We start from the raw sequence: 25226 nt of genomic DNA, 5'->3' as shown, positions 1-25226 counted from the left end.
AGTGCAAATTACCAAAGGCACACCAGCAGGAAAACAACTGTTAAACTCTGAATAAGTCTTGCCTTACTGGGGCAGGCAGGATGACAATAGCCGTATGTTAAAAAAGCAATGATTTTAAGAGGCTTTATCTTTGCATGTGCCACCTTTCGTTTCATGTACTTTCTAATGATTTCTTTCAGTGGTCTTCATACCAAACATGTAATCTTGCAGTCCTGTGCATGGTTTTTTCCTCCCTTCTTCTGACCGATCTATGGGCTTGTGACTCTCAGAAACATGGGTTGTCTTTCTGTAGTGGTTCTTGAGAACTTTACTGTATCTTTTTGTGTAACAACAGAGGATGATAGCCAGCAATTCGTTTTGATTCAAAATCTTGGGGGAAGGAGGTGTTTTCAGAGAAAGGTACTACTTGGAATGAAGACTGAGATGAATGTGTTTGACATCAGGTTGCCATTTATGTAAATCCATGATATCCAAGGATAACAATGGATTTAAAACCCAAGGTGGTTATCTTAAATTCAAAATTGTAAGTGAAACACTAAAAACTCAGATTGTGGGGCATCTTTTGTTTTGCCACCTGTTAATCCTCAATGTGTGAAATTTTGTGTGCACCTTTGGAAAACTTGTGTATGGCTCAGTGCCTGTTTGTGTTTTGTGCGTGACTGGTTTAAGATTTAAAATTTCTGTATCTTAATCTTTCAGCATGCGTGTACACATGTCCTATGCTAGCTTTTGCTTCCTAAAAATGAACAAGCAGAGTCAAGAATGTATTGATATTTTTTACTGTTGCTGCTGCACTGTTTTCTGTCTGGCTTTGGTCCTGTAAATGCAGGAAGAATTGGAGAGAGAAATTTATAGTAGTAGACTTCTTTCTGGAAGAACTGCAATTTTAAGAATGAAACTTGATTGTCTTTGACATGATTAGTCAGTCATTCCTACTTCCCCCTCCTTTACTAATGCAATTGATAGCTTTAGTAAACTTTGGTAATATAGGGCAATGTTTTCCTCTGCCTTCATAAATAACAATAAATAAACCATACTCTGCATGTGTGAAAGGGTATGTTGTCAGCTTGCTCAAGATTTGTTTAATGAGGATTAAGCCTTTGTGTGCCTGTTCCTTCATGCAAAATTGAAGCTATCAAGTAATGTATAAAGTGTAGAACACGAATAGCCAGAGGCTATCCATGGTTTCATGGTTTGAAAGTAGCAGAACTGCATGCTATGCTGTAGAGGGTATGGTGTTGTTAAAGGTCTCTATCTTTAGTACGAGGAACTGTAATGCAACTTCTTTACCTGGAGGAGCATCTAGGATTGCAGCCTTTTTCTTTTAATAAGGAGAGATTGCTTCAGCTTTAAACTTGACTCTAATCTCTCTCCTCTGCTCATCTCTTTTTTCGTGGGGGTTTTTTTTTTATCCCATGGAAGAGCCTGGTAGTGTTGTCTTTATGTTACACTTCTGTGTTTATGTAACAAAGGTTATAAACTTTGTAGTGTTTTAAATTTTTATTGTAGTCATTTAAGTTGTTTCTCCACTCGGAATATATACTAATACTAACACGAATGTTTTTTCTCATACAGCGTTACAGTGTTACTGCCATTTATGTACAAAAGACAACTTTACCTGTGTGACAGATGGGCTGTGTTTTACCTCAGTAACACGAACTGCAGACAAAGTCATACGCAATAGTATGTGTATAGCAGAAATTGATCTGATTCCCCGAGACAGGCCGTTTGTTTGTGCCCCCTCCTCCAGAGATGGAGTCACTACTTTGCCTCATTGCTGTGACAGAGACCACTGCAATAAAATAGAGCTCCCAATTCCAACGCCAGGTAAGGGGCTTTGGTATATTTAATTTTTGTTAAAACCGAAAATCCTGTAAAAGAAGAAGTCTTTGAAGTTGTAGGTGAATTTGAAGGCCTAAAGTAAATCTGAAATCCTGCGAATAATGCTTCCAAGAGATTTGCAATGAGAAACCTAATCTTCTGGATAGGAATGTTTGGGCTGATTTGGAAGACTGGCATGCAAGTTAAATGTAAACAGATTAAGTACATAGCTGATTTTGTCCTTTGTAACACGTTATGATTCTTGAAAAAGTTACTGTGCAAAAAAAATTAGCAAGTACATTCAAATAATTTGAAGATCATGGTGACATGCAACAAATTTAGTTGCATAAAAAGAAATAAATAGTTTTACCATTTTCTTTTATTTTTACTGTCAGGCCCTACTCCAGGAAAACCAGCTTCTAATCTAGGACCTGTGGAACTGGCTGCTGTCATTGCTGGACCTGTCTGCTTTGTCTGCATTTCACTAATGTTGATTCTGTATCTGTGTCATAATCGTACTGTAATACATCATCGTGTGCCAAGTGAAGAAGATCCCTCGCTGGATCGTCCATTTATATCGGAAGGAACTACTTTAAAGGATTTAATTTATGATATGACAACTTCAGGCTCTGGGTCAGGTAATGTGACATTTCTAATAGTAATTACTCTGATTTTTTAGAGCCTTGTAAGGCATAAAATTCTTTCAATGTTGTCAAATAAACTAGAAAAATTACTAGAAAAAGCTACTTCCCTCTAGATTCCTTCCATGTCAGTGAAAATTCAATATATGGAAATAAGTGAATTATAAGAAACATGTTGGGTTGCTGCTACCGTTCCTCAACATACTGAGAGTACAGTCTAATGTGCAGGGATATCAATTAGCTAATGTAAATGTTTTCTCTATTAACAATCCTTAGTCATGAGAAGACTAGGTATTTCCTAAAGAATTCTCTTTAAACTTAAAGTGCAGTGAATTCTTTGTTGTTTAGCTCTTTGTAAGACAACTATTAGCCTTATTTAGTGTTCTGTACTTCCCTTTAATTATGACAGTGGGATAAGGAGTGCTCATTTCTGTCCTGTTGGCAGTGTATATATTTGCAATGACTTGCATCACTTTGTCTCAGAATTAGTCAATCAGTAGCTATAAATTTAATGCCCTAACACTTGAACTGCTAATTTTCATGTGAAATATGCCTGCAGCAACTTCATCTCATTGAATTTGGTACTGCACACGTACATTTGAGAAGACTGTACATTTATGGAACAGTGTTTAACCTGGTCAGACACTGAACTGTATGAAAGGGATGCTGTTGGGCTGAGAGGTAGCAAGAAACACAATGGAAATGCACAGAACAGACAAAATAATCCAGATGTAAGAGGCACAACTAAGGAAGTATTTGGTCTGCTCTGTTCTTGAATTCACATTGAGGCACCAAAAGAGCTCATAGTCAAGTAAAAAGGACTCTACCAGTTGTGTTATGGTATTCTCTGAAGAGAAGCATATAAAACTAATAAGTGATCAAACATCTAGAAATGAGCTGCTGATTCAGGTTAAAAGGGAAGTAGGATCCACCTTCTGCAGTGATGAATAGCAGGCTGCTCTTAATTATTATTTAGTCTTCACTTCTGTTAGCACTGCCTTCTTGTTCCATAAGACCTGAAACTAGAGGCTTGATGAGAAGAATTGTAATGAAACATCTAAAATAGATCCTTCTGCTGAAGCTACAGCTTCTAAGAGAAGGATTTTAAAGTCTTTTGGAGCCAAGAATGATTTTTTCAGACCGTGATGCAAATCTCTGAATATCAGCTACGTACTGTATAGACAGATTGGCATGTCTAGCTGTTGCTATACTAGTTGCAAATGACAAAGTATCTTAGTTGCAAGGAAATAGTAAGAATTGCCTAAAATGAGGGGAGAAGTTTTGGTTGCTACTGGGGGATAACTTTAAGCAGTAACTTAAACTATCTAGAAACCCAAAGGGTCAGAAAAATCAATGTGAAGTTGAGTCAGATGAAGTGAATGTAAAACCCCTTAAAAACTAGTCTGTGGTTTGTGGGAACTTTAAAGGAATGAGACTTTCCAGTTTGCAGGATTAGGTTTTGCTGTTACTCTTCCTCTGAAGTCTACTGGGCAGAAACTTAGGAACAAGAACAAAGCTCTGGCAGCTGCTTGTGTTGACTACCTTTAGTGCTTCAGAACTTAATTTCCCGAGTTATCCAAATCCAGTACAAACATCTTATGCATTGGACAGTCATTGGTTCAAACTAATTAGTGTACAGTTAAGACATGGAAAAGACAAAGAACTATTTCATTAAAATGAAGATTTGAGGGTACTTGGATATGATGTATGAAGGTGATGAAAAGCTTCAGGGTTAAATTGGATGACAATGGCTGCATAAAATATGTTAAATATTATGACCTGCAGTGTAATTTAACGTGGGCATGAATTTTCTCATCTTCCTGACTAGCAAACTGACAGTCACCTTCCTTCATGCACAGTTAAAAAGCCGTACTCAAAGAGCTTGAAATACAGTTCAACACAATGTGTATGTCAATGGCTAATATTGTATCTATCTACAGTGAGCTACTTTTCAGGGAGTCTGGTTTAAGGTAAAGCAGTTGCTTATGGTCCAGGTGATGCAGGGATGGGTTTCCTCTATAGCAAAAAAAGGAGGCCGATCAGTTGCAACAGGAAGTCTGTAAGGAATTCTTATGGATGGAAGATAAGCATGGATTCCTGCTGGTTTTGTTCAGCAGCAGTAGTAAGAGAAAGCATGGTTGCGAAAAACAGAAGCACTTTGAATCTTGGGGATATTGTTAGAACCAGTATAGGAATGAGGTAGATGATTTGGCAAGGATTTTAATGTGCTGTGACATGTTAACATGTTGAAATTACTAATGTCTGGAAGGTTTAGAGGCTTGTGGATTTCCTTGGACACTTTTTAAACAAGAGATGTCTATAAATGTACAGCAAGTTGAGAGCAGTGCATCTGAAAATATAGTTTTCCCCAACAGCTGCAGGAAAAAGGAATTTCAGGCAATTTCAGAAAATTCAGGCACCCATTTCAAGTATACAAAATCAGCTTCTTTTTAACATTTGTCAGTGGAATTTCTAGTAGTACGTAAGTGCTAAGGAGGAAGCTTTCTCTGACCAAAAAAGTAATGTTTTCAGGGTTGAGTTTGGTCCTGTGGTGGTTCTAGTCTGGCTGCTTCTGCATTTTAGAAGTCTGACGATAAGGAATGTAAATTAGGCTTCACAGACTGAGACTGTGGTTATGACATGCAACATAGTTGACCTGAGGACAGCTTTTGCAGGAAAAAAAAATTTAACTTTCTCAGGAGGAATTATTGCAGCACCTGACAGTGATTAAGTTACTGATATTTTTCTACCATCTTTCTTCATGTAGGTATCCTGTCAGCACAGATAATGCACAAAATTCCTGTAGGTCTGGAAGACTTGAACTCCTCTGAACACTGCAGTGCTTTAATTTGTGCTCCTTATACTGAGACACAAGCATAGCAATGCTGCTGACTAGATCAGATGTACTTCTAGTGCTGTTATTAGCAGAGAATGTCCAGAGATGGGCAGGAACTAGTTATTTGAGCTATTAGTTGGGATGTATTTTCTCTGTTGTAGGGAAATACAGATGTTCTTATATCAGCTATTGGAACAGTGATTATCAAGAAATAGATTACTTTGTAAAGTGTTTCATTGAAATGATACTATATCCCAAGAGCTTATTGTGAGCAGATAGTCTGATGCGTTCATCCTGCAGTGTAGTATCGCAGAGTTCTGTGACAAGCCTTGCAGTTACAGCAGGAAAGATTTGAAATAAACAAAAAACACCCTGCTGGGGCCATGCCAGTGCTTCTTGTTTGTTGTCTAAAATTACAGAAGCATGCTATGAGGTGCTGTTGCGTTGAAACCCAACAGGTATTCCAAAGCTATAAAGCCTTCATGAATATAAGTATTTTTCTCAAGGATAATTGTAGTGAGGTGCATAAGAAGGGCCTGTAAAATAAGATGCTTGTGTTACAATAAAGTTACAGTGTAACTTTGTATTGTTACAGTGGCTTGAGAGTAGTAACAAGCAACTGGCATACTTGGGCATGAGTTGTGAACATTACACAGACAGTGATGATGATAAGCATGGTTAACTAACTTAACAAGGGACCAAGTGTTATCTAGTGATAAATCAAGTAAATAAATCAGTAGCAGAAGTGCCCTCAAACCCAGGAGGGTTATGGGCAGATATTTTCTAAAAATATAATCACCACTGCCGCCGCAAAACAGCACCCTCCCACAAACAAACAAAAAACCTCATACAAAACCAAAGCACAAACCAAAATCTATAGACACAAAACCTCCCCACCGTCCTCAATCCTGGTCCTGATTGCTTCGTGACTTGTTTTTTTTTCATTAAAATCAAACTTTGAATCTACAATTGTCAAAGTTGTAAACAGAAGTGTCTGCCATCTTTCAATAACAATAGGGGCATAATATCTTTGAACACTTGTATTGCTGGCCTTTAAGTTTGGAGCCAGCATCTTACATAACGTTTTAGCAGTTCTCAACAAGTTACTGAAATCTGAAGATGGTTTATGTACATTCCAAGACAAATATTTTAATGTAACACGGATCTGTTACTTAGCGCTTAGGGTAAGTGCTTATTTTGTTCGTGATGTTTAAGGTCAATGTTAAATCTTTTTTAGGTTTACCTTTACTTGTGCAACGAACAATTGCAAGAACTATAGTACTTCAAGAAAGCATTGGTAAGGGTCGCTTTGGAGAGGTCTGGCGAGGGAAATGGAGAGGAGAAGAAGTTGCTGTGAAGATCTTCTCTTCGAGAGAGGAACGCTCGTGGTTCCGCGAAGCAGAAATTTACCAAACAGTTATGCTACGACATGAAAACATACTTGGATTTATAGCTGCAGACAACAAAGGTCAGTGCTGCTGTGAATTCATGTTGCTGATAATTTTGTTCCTGGAGCAATTCAGGGTTTAGCAGGCTTTTCATAGGTTTAACACAAGCAAAAAAAAAAGTCCTTTTTCCTTTTTTCTGGAAAACATGCCTTGTTTAAATATAAACAAAAATATTGCATATTTAATGAGGTGTCATTTCTGCTAGCAAGTTAAAATAGTGGCTAAGTTTGGTATTAAACAGGAGATGCTGTATCCTGTCAGCTGCTGAATACCACATGTACTTCCCAAACAGCCTAGGGGATCAAAAGACTGCATGTCTAATCCTGTTGTCCTAATGTAAAGTAGGAGGTAGAGGATTCATTTCTAAGGTGGAGCTGTAAGAAATTATTCATTTAGAACTCCAGTTAGGAAAGAAAGTGGAAAAAGGGAATTAATTATCTGTTCCTAGTATTAAAAAGTAACCTGTACTGGTTTCCTGAAGCTCTCTAATAAGCCTTTATGTATCTGCCAAGAGGAACAGTTTAACGGTCTTTCATTTGTTTGGTTTTTTTTTTAAACTTGATTTGTTGCAGTTTCTCAGGTGAAAACTTCTTGGGTTTTCTTGCAGTCCGATTTAAGACACAAATTTGGCAAAACTAACCAAATTTTTTAATTTCTTACATTAAAGGAAGCTAAAATGGTATGCTGTTTTGTTCAGCGATTTTACTCTCAGATTACAAATTTCACCACAAGCGGCCTTTGTTTTTTTGTGAAGAATGCACCAACAGAAAATTCTGTCACATCAGGCAGGACTCAATTTATACACATCTTGGATTCTTAAAGGGCTCTTGGTTTTGTGGGAAATTCTTAAATGGTTTCAGTGTAGTTGAAGTACACATGTAGATTAGTTTATTTTTAATTCTTAGACCAATTTCAAGGGTTTATATCTATATAAAACTGTAAAATTGGAAGAGAACCCAAGAGACTGTGCAGAACGCATCTTTTCTCCAGGAAAGGGTTAGCTGTAGCTAACTTCTTCCTAGAAGATGTTTGTGCAACTTGTTAACCTACAAGAGCTTGCAGATCTGCAACTGCAACTCTTTCCTGCAGCTGCTTACGCTTACCATTAGAAACTGTTCATGCCTAAAGTTGTTTTGGATGTTAAGAGTACCTATGAAAGCTTGAGTTTCTTCTGATGGACCTAGTGGCGCATCTGTCTGTGTTCAAAATTAGTAGATCAGTTGCATTAAGGATGTAAATGAAAATCCATCTCTACAGAAGCCTTAGGTGCTACAACTCAACCATAAAGGATACATTGCAGTATGTTAACTATAATTCTTAAAAAAAAATCTACCTGTGCTTAAACATAGCAGTCCCCAATTTTGTCCCAAACCCATAGTTAGTTTGTCCCAAAAATAAGCTTGCTTACTGTGCAGAGGAGGTAGGAGGAAGGTTTCTTACGTGAATGGGTTCCTTAGATTTCCTGATTGAGACCTTGGGTTCCAGGTGGAATAGGATGGAATTCCATTTAACTTGGTTTTCTTCAGGTTCGTTGTAATATAACGTAGTGTGATCGTTTATATTGTTAATATGCTGTACATGCAAAGGAGAAAAAAAACACTCAGTTGATAGGTCATGCCATTTGAGGCTTTAAGACTTTAGGGCAGGGCTCTTCTGTGTTCTTGAACTAGTTGGTAATTGGTTTAGGAAAAAAAAAGTGTGTTTTGGAAATGCTACTGCATCCTGGTTTGTAACAGTGTTGCTGTATGAGCAGATGTGGAATGCTGGATTATTATTTTGACCCACCAATACAGAATTCTCAGTATAACCACCTGCATTCTCTCAGGGAGGAAATATGTACATACCATTCTCTCTCTGGGTTAAGCATTCAGAAGTTCTGAAGGCTGAAAGAGGTTAATACTTCAAATCCTGTTTAGAGTGCTTCCGGCTACCTGTATCCCTTGAAATGGGAGAACATACAAGGACCTTTAAAAGGGGTAGTTCTTTCAGTTTACAGGGTGTATTATCCTGGTACTGAGGGGGGCAGGTGTACCACAACATGGCTTTAGAGACCAGTGACTTAAAAACATCAATTAACAGTCTTCCACTGTAGATGCTGATCCTATCTGATAAATGCTTGCTAGGTGTCAGCAGCAATAATAGCTATAAAGGATTTGCATCCATTTCTCCATAGGACGGGCTATTGAATGCATTCAGGAGCTAGTACAGCTTAGCTGGAATGCACACAGTGAAATAACCATCATTAATCTCCTCAATAGGTGTCCAAGAACATACACGTATTTTTTGTGATGTTCTTGAACGCGCTGAAATTGCTTGAGAGTCGTGATCATGGTGTGTGTGAGCTAAATTAGGTTACCTTGTTATGGGAGGCTGAGCTGCTGCATGCAATTACTACTGAGTGGAATTACTTTTTCTTGATAATGCAGATCCTGCAATTGAAAGCTTCATGGCAGGTGATGTTTACTGTGTAACCAAAAATACTTAGTCAGGTTAATTATTACTTGTTAATAGTTAACTACGGTCAACAGTGCAAGAAGACGTAAGTTCATCATAACGTTTGTTCTGCTTAGATCACTGAATGTGAATGCACAGTTTGTCAAATACAGCAAAGCAAAGAAAATGTAGGAAGTCTCATCTAATAGCTGGATATGTTACTTATTCCTGCATTTCAGCTTGTCTCTAATATTATTCCCATAAGCTTGGATGTAAAACTTCCCTTCTTAAAATCTCGTTGAGGGATACAAATGCAGCAGGAAAGAATCGTGGCTCCTTTCAGAATGGATAGTAAGCCTAGCTTTATATTTATTGCTTTGAAAGGAAGGTGAAAAACAGACTGAATATTTAGATTTGGAGATAAGAGAAAACTGAAGTGAAAGGATCTGTAATCAGCAGCATGTTGAGTCCTGACTTCAGGTAGGATAGAGTTAATTTTCCTTTTAGCAGCCAGTGTAGAGCCCTGTTTGGGAGTTACTGAGACCAGTGCTGGTACCACAGGGATGTTTTTAGTTGTTGCCAAGCAGTCAGGGACTTTTCAGTTGTTCATAGAACACAGTGGGGGGTGCCCACGAAGCTGGATGAGGACACAGCCAGGACAGGTGACCCAGACTGGCCAAAGAGGGTATTCCATACCAATTGCTCAGCATAAAGGGGGGCTGGTGGTGGGAGGCGTGCATGGCTCCAGGACATGCAGTTTTTAGGTCAGTCTGGCTTTGGGATGGCTCTAAGCTGTACAGCCTGAGTTGTGCAGTTTGGTGAGAAACCAGTTTTGTATATTTTGCTTTAAAAGTCCTGTTATTGTTATTTCCCTCTCTTGGCTGTCCAGTAAACTCTCCTTATACCAACCCATGAGGTTTGCCTTTGGTTTTCTTTTTTTACTCTCCCTCTTTACCCCAGAGAGAGTGGCTGCATGGTGCTCAGCTCCTGGCTGGGACAAAACCACGACAATGTGGGTGGGCATCTGGAGTTAAGAGGGGAAGAACTTGATGCAAAGACTATAATCTTGATGCAAGGCAATGACGATTCTTCAGAAACTGTGTGACATCTTTCAGAAGATTTGTTTAATCACAATAGGAATGGTAAACTACATAGGATAGAGGACTAATTTCCCTACTTGTTGTCTAGTTTAGACATTTGTTAACATATCCCATTCATAAAAAGCATGAAAAGAAATCACATACAGGGTCAAGCAATGAGTGTGTATAGAGTTAATGCCCAGGAGAGAATTGTTGCAGGCAATGTAGGGTCATAACTGTAGTTACAAAAAACTGTGTGAAGAGAATATTCTGAACTGATAAAGTTTATTTTGGATTTTAACAGCTTTTTGGAGCTCTCTTTACTATATGTATTTGAGCACATCTTTCACATGCCAGTGAACACAAACCTTTTTTAAGAGTTCTGTAAAGTGGTTCAGTGAAGCCAATACTGTTGGACTGACTTCTCAGAGACTTTTTCTTTGGAAAGAGTCAGATTTAATAGTTCTGCAAGTGCATGCTGGGATACGTGAAGTAGCAAAAGCAGCAGCAGTCCCAACAATGAAATAATTGAAGAAACTTTTTCTTAAAAAACATTTAATTTCCTTTTTCCTTTCTTAAAAAAAGAAAGCTCAGGAGTCACTCTTGTAGACAATACTATTAGAAGCATCTGACTACAATAGCAGCTTTCTGTCAGTCTTTTACATGTTGGAGCATTTGACTGCTTTTAACTGTTTAAGTTAACAACTTAGTTGAGACTTCCCTGGGAAAGCAGCAAGACAAGTCTCCTATTATGAGAGTTGAATGTACATTAGAGTTTAATTCCTTACTGTGAAGCATTTGGTGGCTTTTTAGTTATTTCTTTAATTCTGTCTAATGGCATCATTGGCCTCCCTAGAAACTTTGGAATTTTTTTTTCCTACCCCCACCCAAGTGCTTATTTAAAGGTAAGCAAAAGTACTCAAGGGCAGTTTCTGTCCACCTGTGGATCAGGCATTTTGTGCCTCTGACTTTGCTGAGCCAAGTGTGTTCTTTGAAGGGATGGGAGTGGAGGAAGACAGGAAGGAAAGCCAAGAACCAACTAAAAATTTTCCAGAATGTTTATGATAGGAATTGGCTTCTGAATTCACTTCTGTCCTTATTCTTATATAACTGTTTGATTTTTTGGTTTTGAGACAAGCATCTAATTCAGGAGTAAAAATCCACCAGCTGCCAGTAACTCTGGGAACTGCTTCCCAGTCTGAGCCGGGTAGGTTATAGGAAGACTAAAGGACTTAGGGGTAAAGCTTGAAAGACTTTTTATGGGTAGCCTAGACAATATTCTACTAGACCAATAGTGCCAGCATTGGTTTTGCACCATGCATTCAGTACTGTTCCCCCAAGCAGAAAAGTTAGGGGAAAGCAGGGCCTGGCTATGAGGGAAGAGGGTCTTTGCCCAAATGATTGCAGGGCTGATTGACAGGGCTTTAAGCTAGATGTGGAGGGGGAGGGGGATAGTACTATCGGGGTTGTCTGTGATGAGCGGCAGGATTGGAGGGATGGGGTGGTAGCAAAGGCCCTTTACCTGTTTCCTGAGGCATACAGTGGGTGCACAGGCTAAGTTTTACAGAAACAAGCCAGAGGCTCCTGATGTAGTAGGAGAGAACAGGGCAGTTTCCATGCAATTTCCTGGGAGATTAAAGGGGTATCGCTCTGTGGTGACGTGGCCACCTGCCCAGCTGAAGTGCCTCTACATGAACACATACAGCATGAGCAGCAAACAGAAGGAGCTGAAAGCTACCGTGCTACTGGAAAGCTACAACATGGTAGCCATTACTGAAACCTGGTGGGATGCATCCAGTCACTGGAGTGTGGCTATTGATGGCTACAAGCTGTGCAGGAGGGACAGAGAAGGAAGGAAGGAAGGATGGAGGTGTTGCCCTCTCTGTTAAAGGGATAGAGTGTGAAGAGATGTCCCTAAAGAATAGTCATGAGCCAGTTGAAAGCTTATTGGGTAGGAATTAGGGATTGTGACAACAAGGGGAGCCTTGTGGTTGGTGTCTACTGAAGGCTGCCTGATCAAGGGGAGCCTATTGATGAAGCCTTCTTTCTCCAGCTCCAGGAGGCGTCAAGCTCCCAGGCTCTCATCCTGCTGGGGGATTTCAACTGCTCTGACATCTGTTGGAAAAGTAGCATGGCAAGCTGTAGGCAATCCTAGATAGGTGAGATGGATGGACTGTTCAGTGGATAAGGAATTGGCTGGATGATCACATCCAGAGTGTGGTGGTCAATGGCTTGTATTCCAGATGGAAGATGGTGACAAGTGGTGTCCTCAAGGGTCTATACTGGGACCAGTAATCATATCTAGGCTGAGAGAGTTGGGCTTGTTCATCCTGGAGAATAGAAGGCTCCAGGGGGACCTTATAGTGGCCTTCCAGTACCTGAAAGGTGCCCATAAGAAAGCTGGGGAAGAACAGTTCACAAGGGCATGTAGCAGTAGGGTATGGGGTAATGGTTTTAAACTAGAAAAAAGTAGATTTAGGTTGGATATTAAGAAAAAGTTCTTCAATATAAGGATGGTAGACTACTGGAACAGGTTGCCCAGAGAGGTGGTGGAGGCCCCATCCCTGGAGATACTCAAGGTCAGGCTTGATGGGGCTCTGAGCAACTTGATCTAGTGAAGATGTCCCTGCTTAATGCAGGGGGGTTGGACTGGATGACCTCTGAAGGTCCCTTCCAACTGAACACATTCTGTGATAATACACTGAATAGTTCCCCTCAGAATTATAGAGGCATTGGGTTTCTGTGTCTTTAGTTGAAATAAAAGAATACTCAGAGCTGTTCAGAAAGTCTTGCATGGTATTCTCAGCCCTTATAGAGGCATTTAAATGTTACAGGGATAGAAGTAAAGGTTTTAAGTCTTCCTGGCTGAGGTTACTTGCAAAACATAAATTGTACATCATAAGCATTGGACAGAAGTGACACGTATGGTTTTTCTTGTCTTTTGTGTGTATGTGGTATTTATGCCAGTGTTATTTTGCAGACAATGGTACGTGGACTCAGCTGTGGTTGGTGTCAGACTATCATGAGCATGGATCGCTCTTTGATTACCTGAACAGGTACACAGTGACAGTGGAAGGAATGATAAAATTAGCTTTGTCCACTGCCAGTGGTCTTGCTCATCTTCACATGGAAATTGTTGGCACGCAAGGTAATCTTAAAGCTATTCAGCCTGTCATGTGAATAATACTTGATTATTTTTTTTAATGGCATATGTATATCTTCCTGCTGCAATTCTCTTCGTAACTAGAAGAACCTTCTCAGGGTGTAGTTCTGTTGTACACAGCTACTTACATAATGAGAAGGCAGCTGAACTCTGTACAGATAGTGAAGTTAATCCTGTGTAGAGCTGAGTGAAATGAAAACTGTCTGGGACCTGTAGTAATTTCTGAACTAATAGAACTTCTTAATTTTGAAGGCTTTTTGCCTGCCTTTCTATGCCATATCCAGGTTCCATGATGTAACAATCCTTCCTACAGAAGACCTGTTAAGGGCACCCCATAATGGTGACTGTAGCCTCTTAACTTTGGTTCGAGACAGCACTGTAGGTCTGTTTTCAGAGCTATTAGAAACAGGTTTTGTGGCAAGTAGCATGTGTGTGCAGTAAATAGAGGCTTAGAGTAAAAGCAATTATCTTTTTTTACAGCTTTATTTTTATTTTTTCTCCTCCTACAGGCAAACCAGCAATTGCCCACAGAGATTTGAAATCAAAAAATATATTGGTAAAAAAGAATGGAACGTGCTGCATTGCAGACCTAGGATTGGCAGTTAGGCACGATTCAGCTACAGACACAATTGATATTGCTCCAAACCACAGAGTGGGAACAAAAAGGTAAAAATAATTAACATGATGTGTAATTAGTTAGACAATAGGTGCTTAAAAAGCATGTTGAAACTTGAAATCTATTAGTAGCGTGTGTAAAACACCAAAACGTTTCAAAATCATGTAGGCCACAAGTGTATATTAAAAGAATTGGGTTACTTCATGAATGGCAGTTTTACAGACTTCACTGCTGCATCTTTATTCTTCTGGCATTGTGTTGCATGGAAACGTTGCTTGCAGCACAATCTGGAGTGTAAGGCAACATATTGACAGTGGAAGTGAAAAGCTGGATTTTTTTCTTGCAGTGTGCAGCCTGTGTGGTAGAACAGAGGTGCAGAGGCTTGGACACAGACTTTCATGGGACTGTTTTTGAGAGAAATACTAGAACTTAACAGTCATCTTTGTCATCTAATGAATAAATAGAATTATCAGTGGATGAGTCAGGATAGACCCTTTCTTTCAAAGGCCTCTCTTGAATTTGGGAATAGGAGTTTTCATGGCTTCAGAATCTCAGAGCTGTTTAACTCCAACACATTGCTGAACCTTCAGACAATAATAACTGGAAGATGTTCAGAAGGGAAGATTATTTCCTTTAGTGCAGCTGTATAGAATCATAGAATTGTAGAATCATAGGGGTTGGAAGGGACCTCAAGAGATCATCGGGTCCAACCCCCCTGCCAAAGCAGCTCCCTAGGACATATCACTCAGATAGGCGTCCAGACGGGTCTTGAATATCTCCAGAGAAGGAGACTCCACCACCTCCCTGGGCAGCCTTTCCCAGGGCTCTGTCACCCTCACTGGGAAAAAGTTCTTCCACATGTTGGTGCGGAACTTCCTGTGCTCCAACTTGCAGCCATTGCCCCTTGTCCTGTCCCCACAGACCACTGAAAAGGGGCTGGCTGATTCCCCCTGCATCCCATACTTAAGATATTTATAAACATTAATTAGGTCCCCCCTTAGTCTTCTCAAGACTGAACAGTCCCAGCTCACTCTGACTGTCCTCATAAGGGAGATGCTCCAGGCTCTTCATCATCTCTGTAGCCCTTCTTTGGACTCTCTCCAGGAGATCCCTGTCCTTTTTATACCAGGGAGCCCAGAACTGGACACAATACTCCAGGTGGGGCCTGACCAGGGCAGAGTAGGGGGGGGGAGGATCACCTCCTTTGACCTGCTGGCCAAATACAGAGATAGCAGCACTAACAGTGACCCACAGCACTGGAGTTGTGTGATATGGGCGAGTTTTTTGTCCTGTTGTTGCCTATAGGTTCAGTATTATGTTACATTGAAATTTGTCTTTGAGAGATGCACGTTATTGACTTCAGCATATGCTTCAGCAGTGTTGGAAAAAAATCAGTGTTGATGTTGCCCAATGTCCAACCCATACACAGAAAATGTATGTCTTTAGTGAGCTGTACTGCAGGGGAGGGGCAGGATGTGATTAAGGTTTTACAGTGAACTAGGATACCCCTTTAGCTATAGCTTTTTTGGAAGAAAAAAATCATTTTTTTGAGGCTTAGTGAGCAAAACCGTTTAGAACATGTACTGCAGATCTGTTTTTCTAACAGTTATATTGCTGAACTAGCTTTGTTCTCAAGCTCTGCTGCACTAGATTTGCTACTAGATTGCAAAGCACAGGGCATTACTCCTTGTCAAAGTCTCCAGTCATCATTGCTAGTAAAACAGCAAGCTACTTTGGAATTTGTCATTGCAAACTTAGCTGTGTGCAAGGTGCATACCATGTGTGGCTTGATTTTTTTTTTTACTACACATAAATTGCAAAGAAAAATGATGTGCATATCTGTTACTTTCTTTTAGTCTTTGAAGAAAGCATTCTTTCAGCTGTGTCTGTAGATCCCACTTACAAGATCTTTTCTTGCATAGGTGCTATGAAATTGCTTGTTCATCTGCTTTATGCTTCACAAGTAGCAACTGTCTTGCTGCAGTGGGCAGCTGAAGGACCAAGTCTGTTTCCGACTGTAAAGGCATTAGTTACTTCTGCCTCTCTGAAAATTGTTCATTCTCATAAGGCTTGGTCCCCCCTTCCCTTCTGTGCATTCTTAGGTAAATAACTCTACTGCTCTGGTTAATTTTTCATAATAAAGTTCAGATTGTAACCTGTTCAGTGACTATTTTAACTGACATTGATGGCCACTGCTGGGACCTCTTATGCACATGGAAGCTCCATGTGCAAGATCAGGGAGATGTGGCTATGTGTGTATTTTTCTAGTGATTGTTGTATAAAATGCATGGTTAGGGAGCAAGCAAGACTCGTTGTTGAGTGAGTAACAGAAGTGTTAAGTCACACTGATCCTTCTCCCTGAATGAATCCTTTTCTGCTCAAAGGCTGAGCTTTACCAGAGTGCGAGCTCTGCGCTTTCACAGCTCAGCCTGCAGCGTAAAGCAGAAAATGTGAGCTTTAAAGTGAGAAGGAAATAGAATCCCCGTCTCACTCCCTGAGGCAATTCAAGGGGAGAAAAAAATAAGATAATTAGTCTTTCTGTTTGCTTGCTTTCTTGAAGTGTGGCCCAACTGTTACTATTGGTACTTGAAATAGGCTGTGTTTAAAAGAATTTTGGCTGTGAATTTCTAACCAAATATGAGCAGAATTCTAGCTGTGCTGGTGGAAAACAGGCTTGGTGTGAAGGAAGATGTCTCCCTCGGCATCCTGTGTATGGGTCCTGTTTGATGATACAAAACTGTCTGTGTTGCACAAGAAATTTAGGCAACAAGTAGAGAGAGAGCTCTTGGACTGAAGGGGGCTGGGGGGTGGAGCAGGGAAGAAGTCAGTGGGCATCCAAACTTTGGTAGGGCCATGCTCAACATAATTTATGAGCTACTTCGTAGACTTACTCCTTAATTCTTGGAGGGTACTAAGCTGCAGACCTTGTTCAGAAGGTCAGAGTTAGTCTGTGTAGAGTAGTTCTCTCCAGAACCTGAAACACACAATGCATTTCCGATGTGTAAGCTGACAAGGAGATGCATGTTCCTCTCCCCTTGTCTGATAGCCGTGAGACGGCTGATCTGCTAACCACACTAGATGACCTGCTTGCCTTTCACCTCTCTTGTTCCAGCAATAATCTCTCAGACTTTTTGAGCAGTCAGTCACCATTCTGAGTTATGGAAGCCAAAGCCAATCTAAATGCATTGATGGAGGATCATGGTAAGAGGTCAATTTGCCAATAAATTCAATAGAAGTCATATTTCTGGGGGGGATTTTTTTTCTTTTGAGCATATGAATTCAGTTCCATTGCCCCAATCAGGCCTCTTGTGGTCTATCCTGTTAAAACCCTTGTCCTTAGGATGATTTACAGAAACTAGGACAATCTCTGTTACTGCTTGTACAAGTGATTATTGCTGATAGTCTTGCAACATGGTTGGGGGTTTTTTGTTTGATGCTTTTCCAGCTCCATCACTCTTCTTATCCCCATGTGATCTTAAGCTATAGATCAAATAGTCTTTTATTCTAGACCTAAAGCTAATCTCTACACTGTCGAGTGTGTGAAGTACCATAAGAAGATTATCCAATAATGCAAAATCCTTGGAGAAATTCTTAATTAAGAATACAAGTTTTAATGTTTGATACAAGTGGCCCAGAATAATTTGAGCTGGATCCATGTCCAGTATAGTGACATATGTAAACTAAGGCTCTGCTCTCATTCAGTAAATGCTATCAAAGTAATCCTTACTCTTAAGACAGTTGGTCCTAGGCTTATGCTGTTATCGCTTGTAGGATATTTATATGCCTGTACAGTGCTTAGAGGAACTCTCATGTCAGTGTCCCTTGTTGAAGTTGTGGACTACCGGTTGCGTTTTTGTGCTCTTCCTGTTGATAGCCCTTGCTTCCTTGTATGTTTGCTATTGTCATAAAACACAGTAGTGCTGAGAGAATTCTGAAAGGTCCTGAAAGATAAGTAGTTGTATTCTGCCTACCATCCCTGGTACTAGAAAAAGAAAATCCTAGTATTAATATTAATTAAATGAAGTCATGCATAGACACTGTATTCCACTCCAGTAATCTATGCATGCTGTACTTCTTTACCAGTTAACTGATGTCATTGTTTGCCTGCTTCGTTAATATGTCAGCTTGAGATTGATGGGGCAGTGATGTGGAGAAACACACTGAACTGCTAAGCGTTACATACTGGATTTAGCTGCCAGAGAGCTACACTAGATTGAGAGTACAATACAACTGATCTCGACTGATGAGACAAATACTACTCATTGTTTCCAGCAACCAGCAGGGATGCTGCTATTGGTAACTCTGACAATGTGACCCAGACTGATGTATTTCTTCTTGTTCCCACATTAAGGCCTAGTCACTAAACAAGGTAACTTGGATGCCATGACTGGTCTGTTTCATGAGTCTGTTTCTCTGTTGAAAGTTTTTCACAGATTTTTCTCTTGCCAAAAGTGTTGGGAAACTTACCCTGTGAGCACCGTTGTTAATACAGAACCCATTTTTTTACTATTAAAAAAAAAGCCTGACATGGTTTATGATAAGGAATTAATTCCTCCAGTGGTAGGCAGATGTTTTTCCTCAGTAGATCCTTAACAGTGCTGGTTTTGTTTTTTTAACCAGCCCTTCATGTCTCTTCCCTCTCTAGCATTGCCAGGGAGTGTTCTAAGTGGCTGCTACATCTCAGCAGCTTCCAGAGCTGGGGCTTCCTCGTGCCTGGCCTCTGGAGCCCAGCCTGGTGTGTCCAAAGGCCTAGGGCTCTGCCCATCCCAGGCCCCAGGATGTTGCTGCTGCTTTCTTATTTGGGCCCAACCAGTAGTGAGGCTGGGCATATAGAGACACATGTACAGTACTTGATAGAGTTGATGACACAGATATATATACCCTCTTCAGTACCCACATAAAACCAGCCCAGCCTGGTGTGTCCAAAGGCCTAGGGCTCTGCCCATCCCAGGCCCCAGGATGTTGCTGCTGCTTTCTTATTTGGGCCCAACCAGTAGTGAGGCTGGGCATATAGAGACACATGTACAGTACTTGATAGAGTTGATGACACAGATATATATACCCTCTTCAGTACCCACATAAAACACAGTCAGAACACAGACACTCCTTACAGCTGATCAGGATTGAACTTCACTAGTGAAAACACACACTCTCTTCTGTAGCCTCACAAGTCCATGCATGTTTATGAATCCCTTAACTACCAGTACAACCTTTGGTGTATCTAATGGTCTATTCTGTGCTCCACAGGTCTTCTACTTCTTCCTGGGATGGGTTAATGTGCAGTACTAAATAAACGCATGTACTTACAGGCATGCCTACATGCATGGATTCCCACAAATAACAGCACAGGCCTTCTTGCTGTCAGATATCCCTGCTTCAGCCACTGATTTACTGGCTAGACTAGCTTGAAGTTTGCTAGTGAATTATACCTGCTATGTATACCAGGTTTGGGGGAAACAGAAGGAATCCAGCCTGCCCCAGCAGCTGGCACCCAAATGACCTGTGATTCCCACTCCAGTTGCTAGTGCTGGGAGGCCCTTACTCTACTTCTCTCATCCCAGTCCTCCCCTGTAGCTGGTACCTGTAAACATGCAACTGAAACCTGTGACTCGTGGTTGAAGCAGAGACTCTCATTTGCTCCAGCTGCTGGCACTGGGGGTGCCTTCAGCCAGTCTTACTGTGGTTGCTGGCTCAGAATGTATTTGTGCTGGTGTCATCTGCCATGGTAGCTCCAGATCCATGGTCCCAAGACCTGTGGATGCATGCTTCTGGGGTCTGTGGTTCCCCTTCCAGATGCTGATGCTGAGGCCCTCCTTCTCTCCAGTTACTGGCGCTCTGGGGCCAAGGGCACCCTTATCCTTTGTCTGACTTCAGTTGCTAGCCGTGAATTCACTCATGCTGATGTGTGGCTGTTAGAACACATGCACATGGGATTGAGAGTGAGCTTGCCTAGAAAACTAGTTAGGATTTAATTAGAATACCAGAAACACTGTGATGAGCAGGTTCAGGGCTTGGTCAGACTCATTATGTGACAAATGTATTTGCAGCTGGTTCGTGTGATACCCTTTTCTATCTATTGCCCCACTTTTGTTCCTCCCAGTTACCTTTTTCTTAAATGTTCCTTGATAAGCATTGTTTAGTCCTGCAGACCTTCCTTGAATATCCAAATCCTTCCTCATTTCATGCTTAGTAGCAGTTACAAGGTCTAGATTGGCCCTTTTTAAAGCTATGCCTGGAGTTTATTAATAGCCCAGCAATTAGCAACTGGAGACTTTTGGTCTTTGTTATTGTCTCTCTTATCCCGTGTCTATTGGGTTTATGGCTGTATTTGTGTATCATTACACATATTACTTACTCCCCTCACTCCTTTGCTTGTTCCTCTCAGTTTGAATATGCCCTTTGCACTGAAAGACTAGAGGAAAATCTACTTCATTAAGTTAATTCTTTCCTCATTAGGTTAATTCTTTCATCTCCTTTTCCAAATAAATATTTAAATTTGTTTTTGAGCTGATCAGTAGCACTGAACTTTCTATCCAGTAAATATTTAAAGAATTCAATGTTTTCTTCTTTTTTTTTTTTATTGCAAATAGGTACATGGCACCTGAAGTTCTAGATGATTCCATAAATATGAAACATTTTGAGTCATTCAAGCGAGCAGACATCTATGCAATGGGATTGGTGTTCTGGGAAATAGCCCGGCGATGTTCCATCGGCGGTACGTGGCAATCTTTATGCAACTGGACATGCTCAGGAATAAGTAACTCATAGAGCCTGAATAAGTTTGAGTTAACAGTTTGTTTTAAAAACAGTGCGAGGTAATAGTAAATCTCAGGCTTTCTAACTGTTAATCCTGGAAATGATGACTGGTTTATTCACCTTCTTTATAAATTGATGAACAGTAACTTGAAGAAAATAGGAAATAACCTTGTCTACATCTGTACATTATTTAAAATAAAGTATGCTGCTACAAAAGCTGTGTTTCCAAGAAGTGATTTCAGTATAGTATATGAAAGATTTGATACAGATTCCATCTTTTCTAAATATTTATGTATTAAAAACTTTAAAAACTTCAAGGGTAATGCAAATGCTTCTAAGGTATGGCTAAGGATTTTTTTAAAAAGCACTTTTCAATCACTGTAATGTACTTTTTAAAAACAAAAAAGAAAATAGATGGGGAGTGTTAGGGAACACAGCAATAAGTGAGGAATATGTAATTGACTGTTGGCTAAATTCAAGCTGTTTTCAACCCTTACAGGAATCCATGAAGATTACCAGTTACCATACTATGACCTCGTTCCTTCAGATCCTTCTGTTGAAGAAATGAGGAAAGTTGTATGTGAGCAGAAGTTAAGGCCCAATATTCCAAACAGATGGCAGAGCTGTGAGGTATTAACTAACCTTGATAAAGCTGCTTTAATGGACACTAGAGCTTTTATTGATTTCAGTGGCTTAATTTGTGCTGCTTGTTGAAGGGAGAAGGGTTGTTTCTAGAAGAATTTAATTTCATTCTGATCATTGTGGTTTTATTGAATGTTATTGAACAATCTTATCCTTGGTTATACATTAATATTCAATTTCACAAAAAATAATAACCAAACTTGTGTGGAGAATTTAGGAACCCTTCCTGTGAAGCATATATTAAGCTAGTGTAAATTAAAGCTAGTCTGAATTATACAGAAAGTATTATTGCAAATAAATCATGCAGCTGGGGGTTGTAGTGCATCTGGCTGGGATTGACCTAACTTTTTTCATAGTAGCCTGTACAGTGCTGTCTTGCATTTGAGGCCTAGCTAGTTTGGCACACTGATGTTTTAGCTATTGCTCAGCAGTGCTCACACAGCTTCAAGGTTTTCTCCATTTCTCACTCTATTACCACCAGGTAGGCTGAGAATGGACTAAAGGCTGAGAAGAACACAACTGGGTCAGCTGACCCAAATTGATCAGAGGGATATTCCCTATCATGCAGTGTCAGCAATAAAATGGGGAAGGGGGAGTTTTCCAGGGGTTGCTGTAGTTCAGGGTCTGGCTGGGCATCATTTGGGTAATTTAGGCAGTTGGTGGTGTATTACTTGTTTTTCTTTGTTTTGGCTTGTTTTTCCCAAGTTGTGTCACTTTTGCCCTCCTGATTCTCTCCCATTCCTCTGGAGGGAGCGAGCAAGTGCCTGTGTTGTGGGGCTTAGCTACCTACTGCGGTTAACCCATGGCAGGTGTAGTAAAGATATGTGACCTAATCAGGTCTGTGTCAATTGTTTTGTAACAAGGCTGGTTATCTCTTCCAAGAATGGACTTGCTAGTTTCAGCTTGGTACTCTGCCAGCACAGCAGCACTGCTGCTGGTACACAGGTGGTATCTTCAACAGTGCTGTGCTGCCTTGTGTGAAAACTTGCTTGTAACTTACTCAGGGGTCTTTGGCCAGTCATTGTGTTGTACAGGAATGTGGCTAAAATAGCAAATGCCTGTAGGAAACGGTGGTGGCCTTAGTCCTTTGTGTGTCTCTGAGTTTGTACTGTATGTACTTACTGAAAGATGAACACACTTACTGGGAAGCTGAGGCTAATAAGCTTAGAACTGCTGGATTGTGCATGTAGGGACCGTTCCTGACTGTGTCTCCATAGGAGTGCTTACCTGGTTCTGGGGTGACATCATTATGCTGGTAGTCACTGTATGGGCAGTAGTATGCACTGCAAGGAGCTCTTGCCATTCCAGCCAACTTTCTCTATATTGCTGGCTCTGAGAACCCAACTAAGGCTGGAACTGGTGCTTTCTGATTTGGAGTTCAGGAGAACAGCTGTGGTAGGCTACAGTAGGAGTAAGACATTGATGAGCTAATGACGTACTTCAGATGGAAGAGGGAAGTGGGTTGTGCCATGTGTGAAATGAGTATGTGGGTGAAGGCCTGAGACTGGGCAAGAGGATGCAGGTAGGAGACTGAAGCAATGATATACACAGACAGACTGGAGATTTGTTTTTTGATGCTGTCATTCCAGTCGTGGAAACTTACTTAGCAGTTCAGTGTAATACAGCCTTGAGTGTAAAACTTTGAAACATAGAGCTATTACTTTATTTCATCTTAAATTTTAATGTTATTTGAATTGTGACTTGTATAGTAGTACTCACAGATTTCAAAGAATAGCTGTTTGAAAGTTTTTGGAGTGTTTCTATCCCTTGAGAGGCATTAGAGCTTCAGTTTGGGGGCAGCTGATAATCTTCTGAATGGCTATACATTGGACTAAGCAATTTGAAGTGATTGAGTATATTCCCAGCTACACAGCACTCCTGTGGTAATACAGAGTACCTCCTATTTTATTACTGCCTTTCAGCCGAAGGTGCAATTGAGAAGTGTGGTTCTGTCTCGTGCAAAAATTCAGGAACAGAAACAAACAAGCTACTAATTTTTAATTAAAGTTTTGGGGTGGTTTTTTTTTGTATGGACTGAAATTCCACTGAAAATACTAGTTCTGCGCTACAGAGTATTTCAAAGAATTTCGTTTTTCTGTGAAGCGAGAACTTGAGGGATGCGTATACAGCAGGCTTTTCCATCTATCCGTACTACTGGTGGTAGACTTCAGAAATATGTGAAGAGGTGCAGAACAGGGAAAATACGGGCTACATTTGAACAGCAGCACATATAATTACTTGTCTTTCCTTTGCAGGCACTACGAGTAATGGCAAAGATAATGCGGGAGTGCTGGTACGCCAACGGAGCCGCTAGGCTGACAGCCTTGCGCATCAAGAAAACATTGTCACAACTTAGTCAGCAGGAGGGGATCAAGATGTGATCCTGGATTTGCTACAGATGAATGCTGTAAAAATCCTGATCTGCACCTGAGTGGCATGTTAAGAAGGTCAATTGTTCTACCTCACTGGGGGAACAGAAGGATATTGCTGCCTTTTAGTACTTCATAGGAATGTCACTTAATATGATTTTTGTGGATGTGGTAAACAGTTGTGTTGGGTCTCTTCTGTGCACTATGAACCTCTTTCCCAGGTTACTTACAAAACATTGTGTAGTCTAGTTTGATTTTTATTAAGCTATACTTTTTAATTTGGAAAGTTGATAGCCGGTCTTAACTTCTAGTTAACTGTGCTAAAAATTGGCGATCACATAAAATGGCACTGGCTCCCTATATTGTTCTAGAGTGTATTGGTGGCTCTTCAAGCAACTTTTATTCCTGGCTGGTACATTGAATATTCTGAACCACTGTCATGGTTCTTCAGATTGCGAATGTACTGTTGGGTGTACACTTTGCTAGCTGTTAAGGTAGTAGTATATCTTTGGGACTCTTTCCTTGATTTACAAATGGACCTCATTCAGTTGTGGGAACATAAATGCAACTATACTTTATACACGATTACTGGGGGTTTTCCACTTTTTCAGAACATTACATTGCCTTCAAAATAGATTGTATTATACCAGTAAGTGCCGCTTTTCAGACTTGACATGCAAAGCACTAGGAGCGTACAAAGCCTATGGTACTTTTGGTTTCAAAAATACAAGTTAAAACTCAACCATTCCTTTGCCTAGCTAAGATCTAGCTCACACTCATTTTCATAATGACTACGTAATTTGTGGAATACCTTTTAATTCTACCAAAATCCAACTCTCTAAACCACTAGTAGGAGTTTTAAATAGTATAAACTAGTTAATTCGCGGTCGTATTTTGTAATGGTCAAGTCACAAAACACAATTATATATAAGATTTTTTTTTATTAAGTAGTACTTCGAAAATGTTTGAAGTACCTATGCTTCAAAAAAGTAGCAAGAGGAGTTAAGATGTTAAGGGGGATTTTGCTCCACTAAATCAAATATGAAAAGCCTGTTTTCTGTGCAGCTCTGCAGTCTCTTCAGGCTCAAAGAACCATATTTGCAATTTAAGGAGTGTGTGCACCTGTAACTAGGGAGAGGTTGTCTGGGCTTTGTACTAGAAAGTTCGAAGCTGCTTATAATTTGTGTGCATATATTTTGTTGTGTGCCTCATACACAAAGTGTTGAACTACAGAAAGTGGTGAGCTGAAGATCTTTGGATACGAATACCAGAGGAGCAATGTTCTTCATAGTTACAAGAACAAAGCTTATGGTGGCTTGTGCTGTCATAAGAACACGGAAGAATATGCATGGCTTTAGTCAAGAGTTGGCTGAGAATTTAAGGATATCACAAGATTTTCACAAACTTGTTGAGAAACTGAAT

The 25226-nt window shown here is 40.3% G+C and overlaps 1 protein-coding gene across 2 annotated transcripts in view; it reads left to right on the top strand.

Moving 5' to 3' along the window:
* The window catches only part of TGFBR1 (transforming growth factor beta receptor 1), a gene marked incomplete at both ends in the record, with an annotated part of 29332 nt that extends 5516 nt beyond the window's left edge, over positions 1–23816 (top strand). The window contains 8 exons of one of the 2 annotated variants that reach the window (XM_084280139.1): positions 1576–1827; positions 2217–2459; positions 6536–6766; positions 13239–13406; positions 13931–14087; positions 20628–20752; positions 21293–21423; positions 23691–23816. In XM_084280139.1, coding sequence (XP_084136265.1) covers positions 1576–1827; positions 2217–2459; positions 6536–6766; positions 13239–13406; positions 13931–14087; positions 20628–20752; positions 21293–21423; positions 23691–23816 — 1433 coding nt within the window. Of the gene's footprint in view, positions 1–1575; positions 1828–2216; positions 2460–6535; positions 6767–13238; positions 13407–13930; positions 14088–20627; positions 20753–21292; positions 21424–23690 lie in introns of those variants that run through there. The other variant, XM_084280140.1, reaches the window with a different exon arrangement.
* Positions 23817–25226: the final 1410 nt, after the last annotated feature.

Source organism: Gallinula chloropus (genome assembly GCF_964237585.1).
Source record: "Gallinula chloropus genome assembly, chromosome: 2".
Lineage (NCBI taxonomy): Eukaryota > Metazoa > Chordata > Aves > Gruiformes > Rallidae > Gallinula > Gallinula chloropus.
This window is presented reverse-complemented; position numbering and strand designations above follow the sequence as displayed.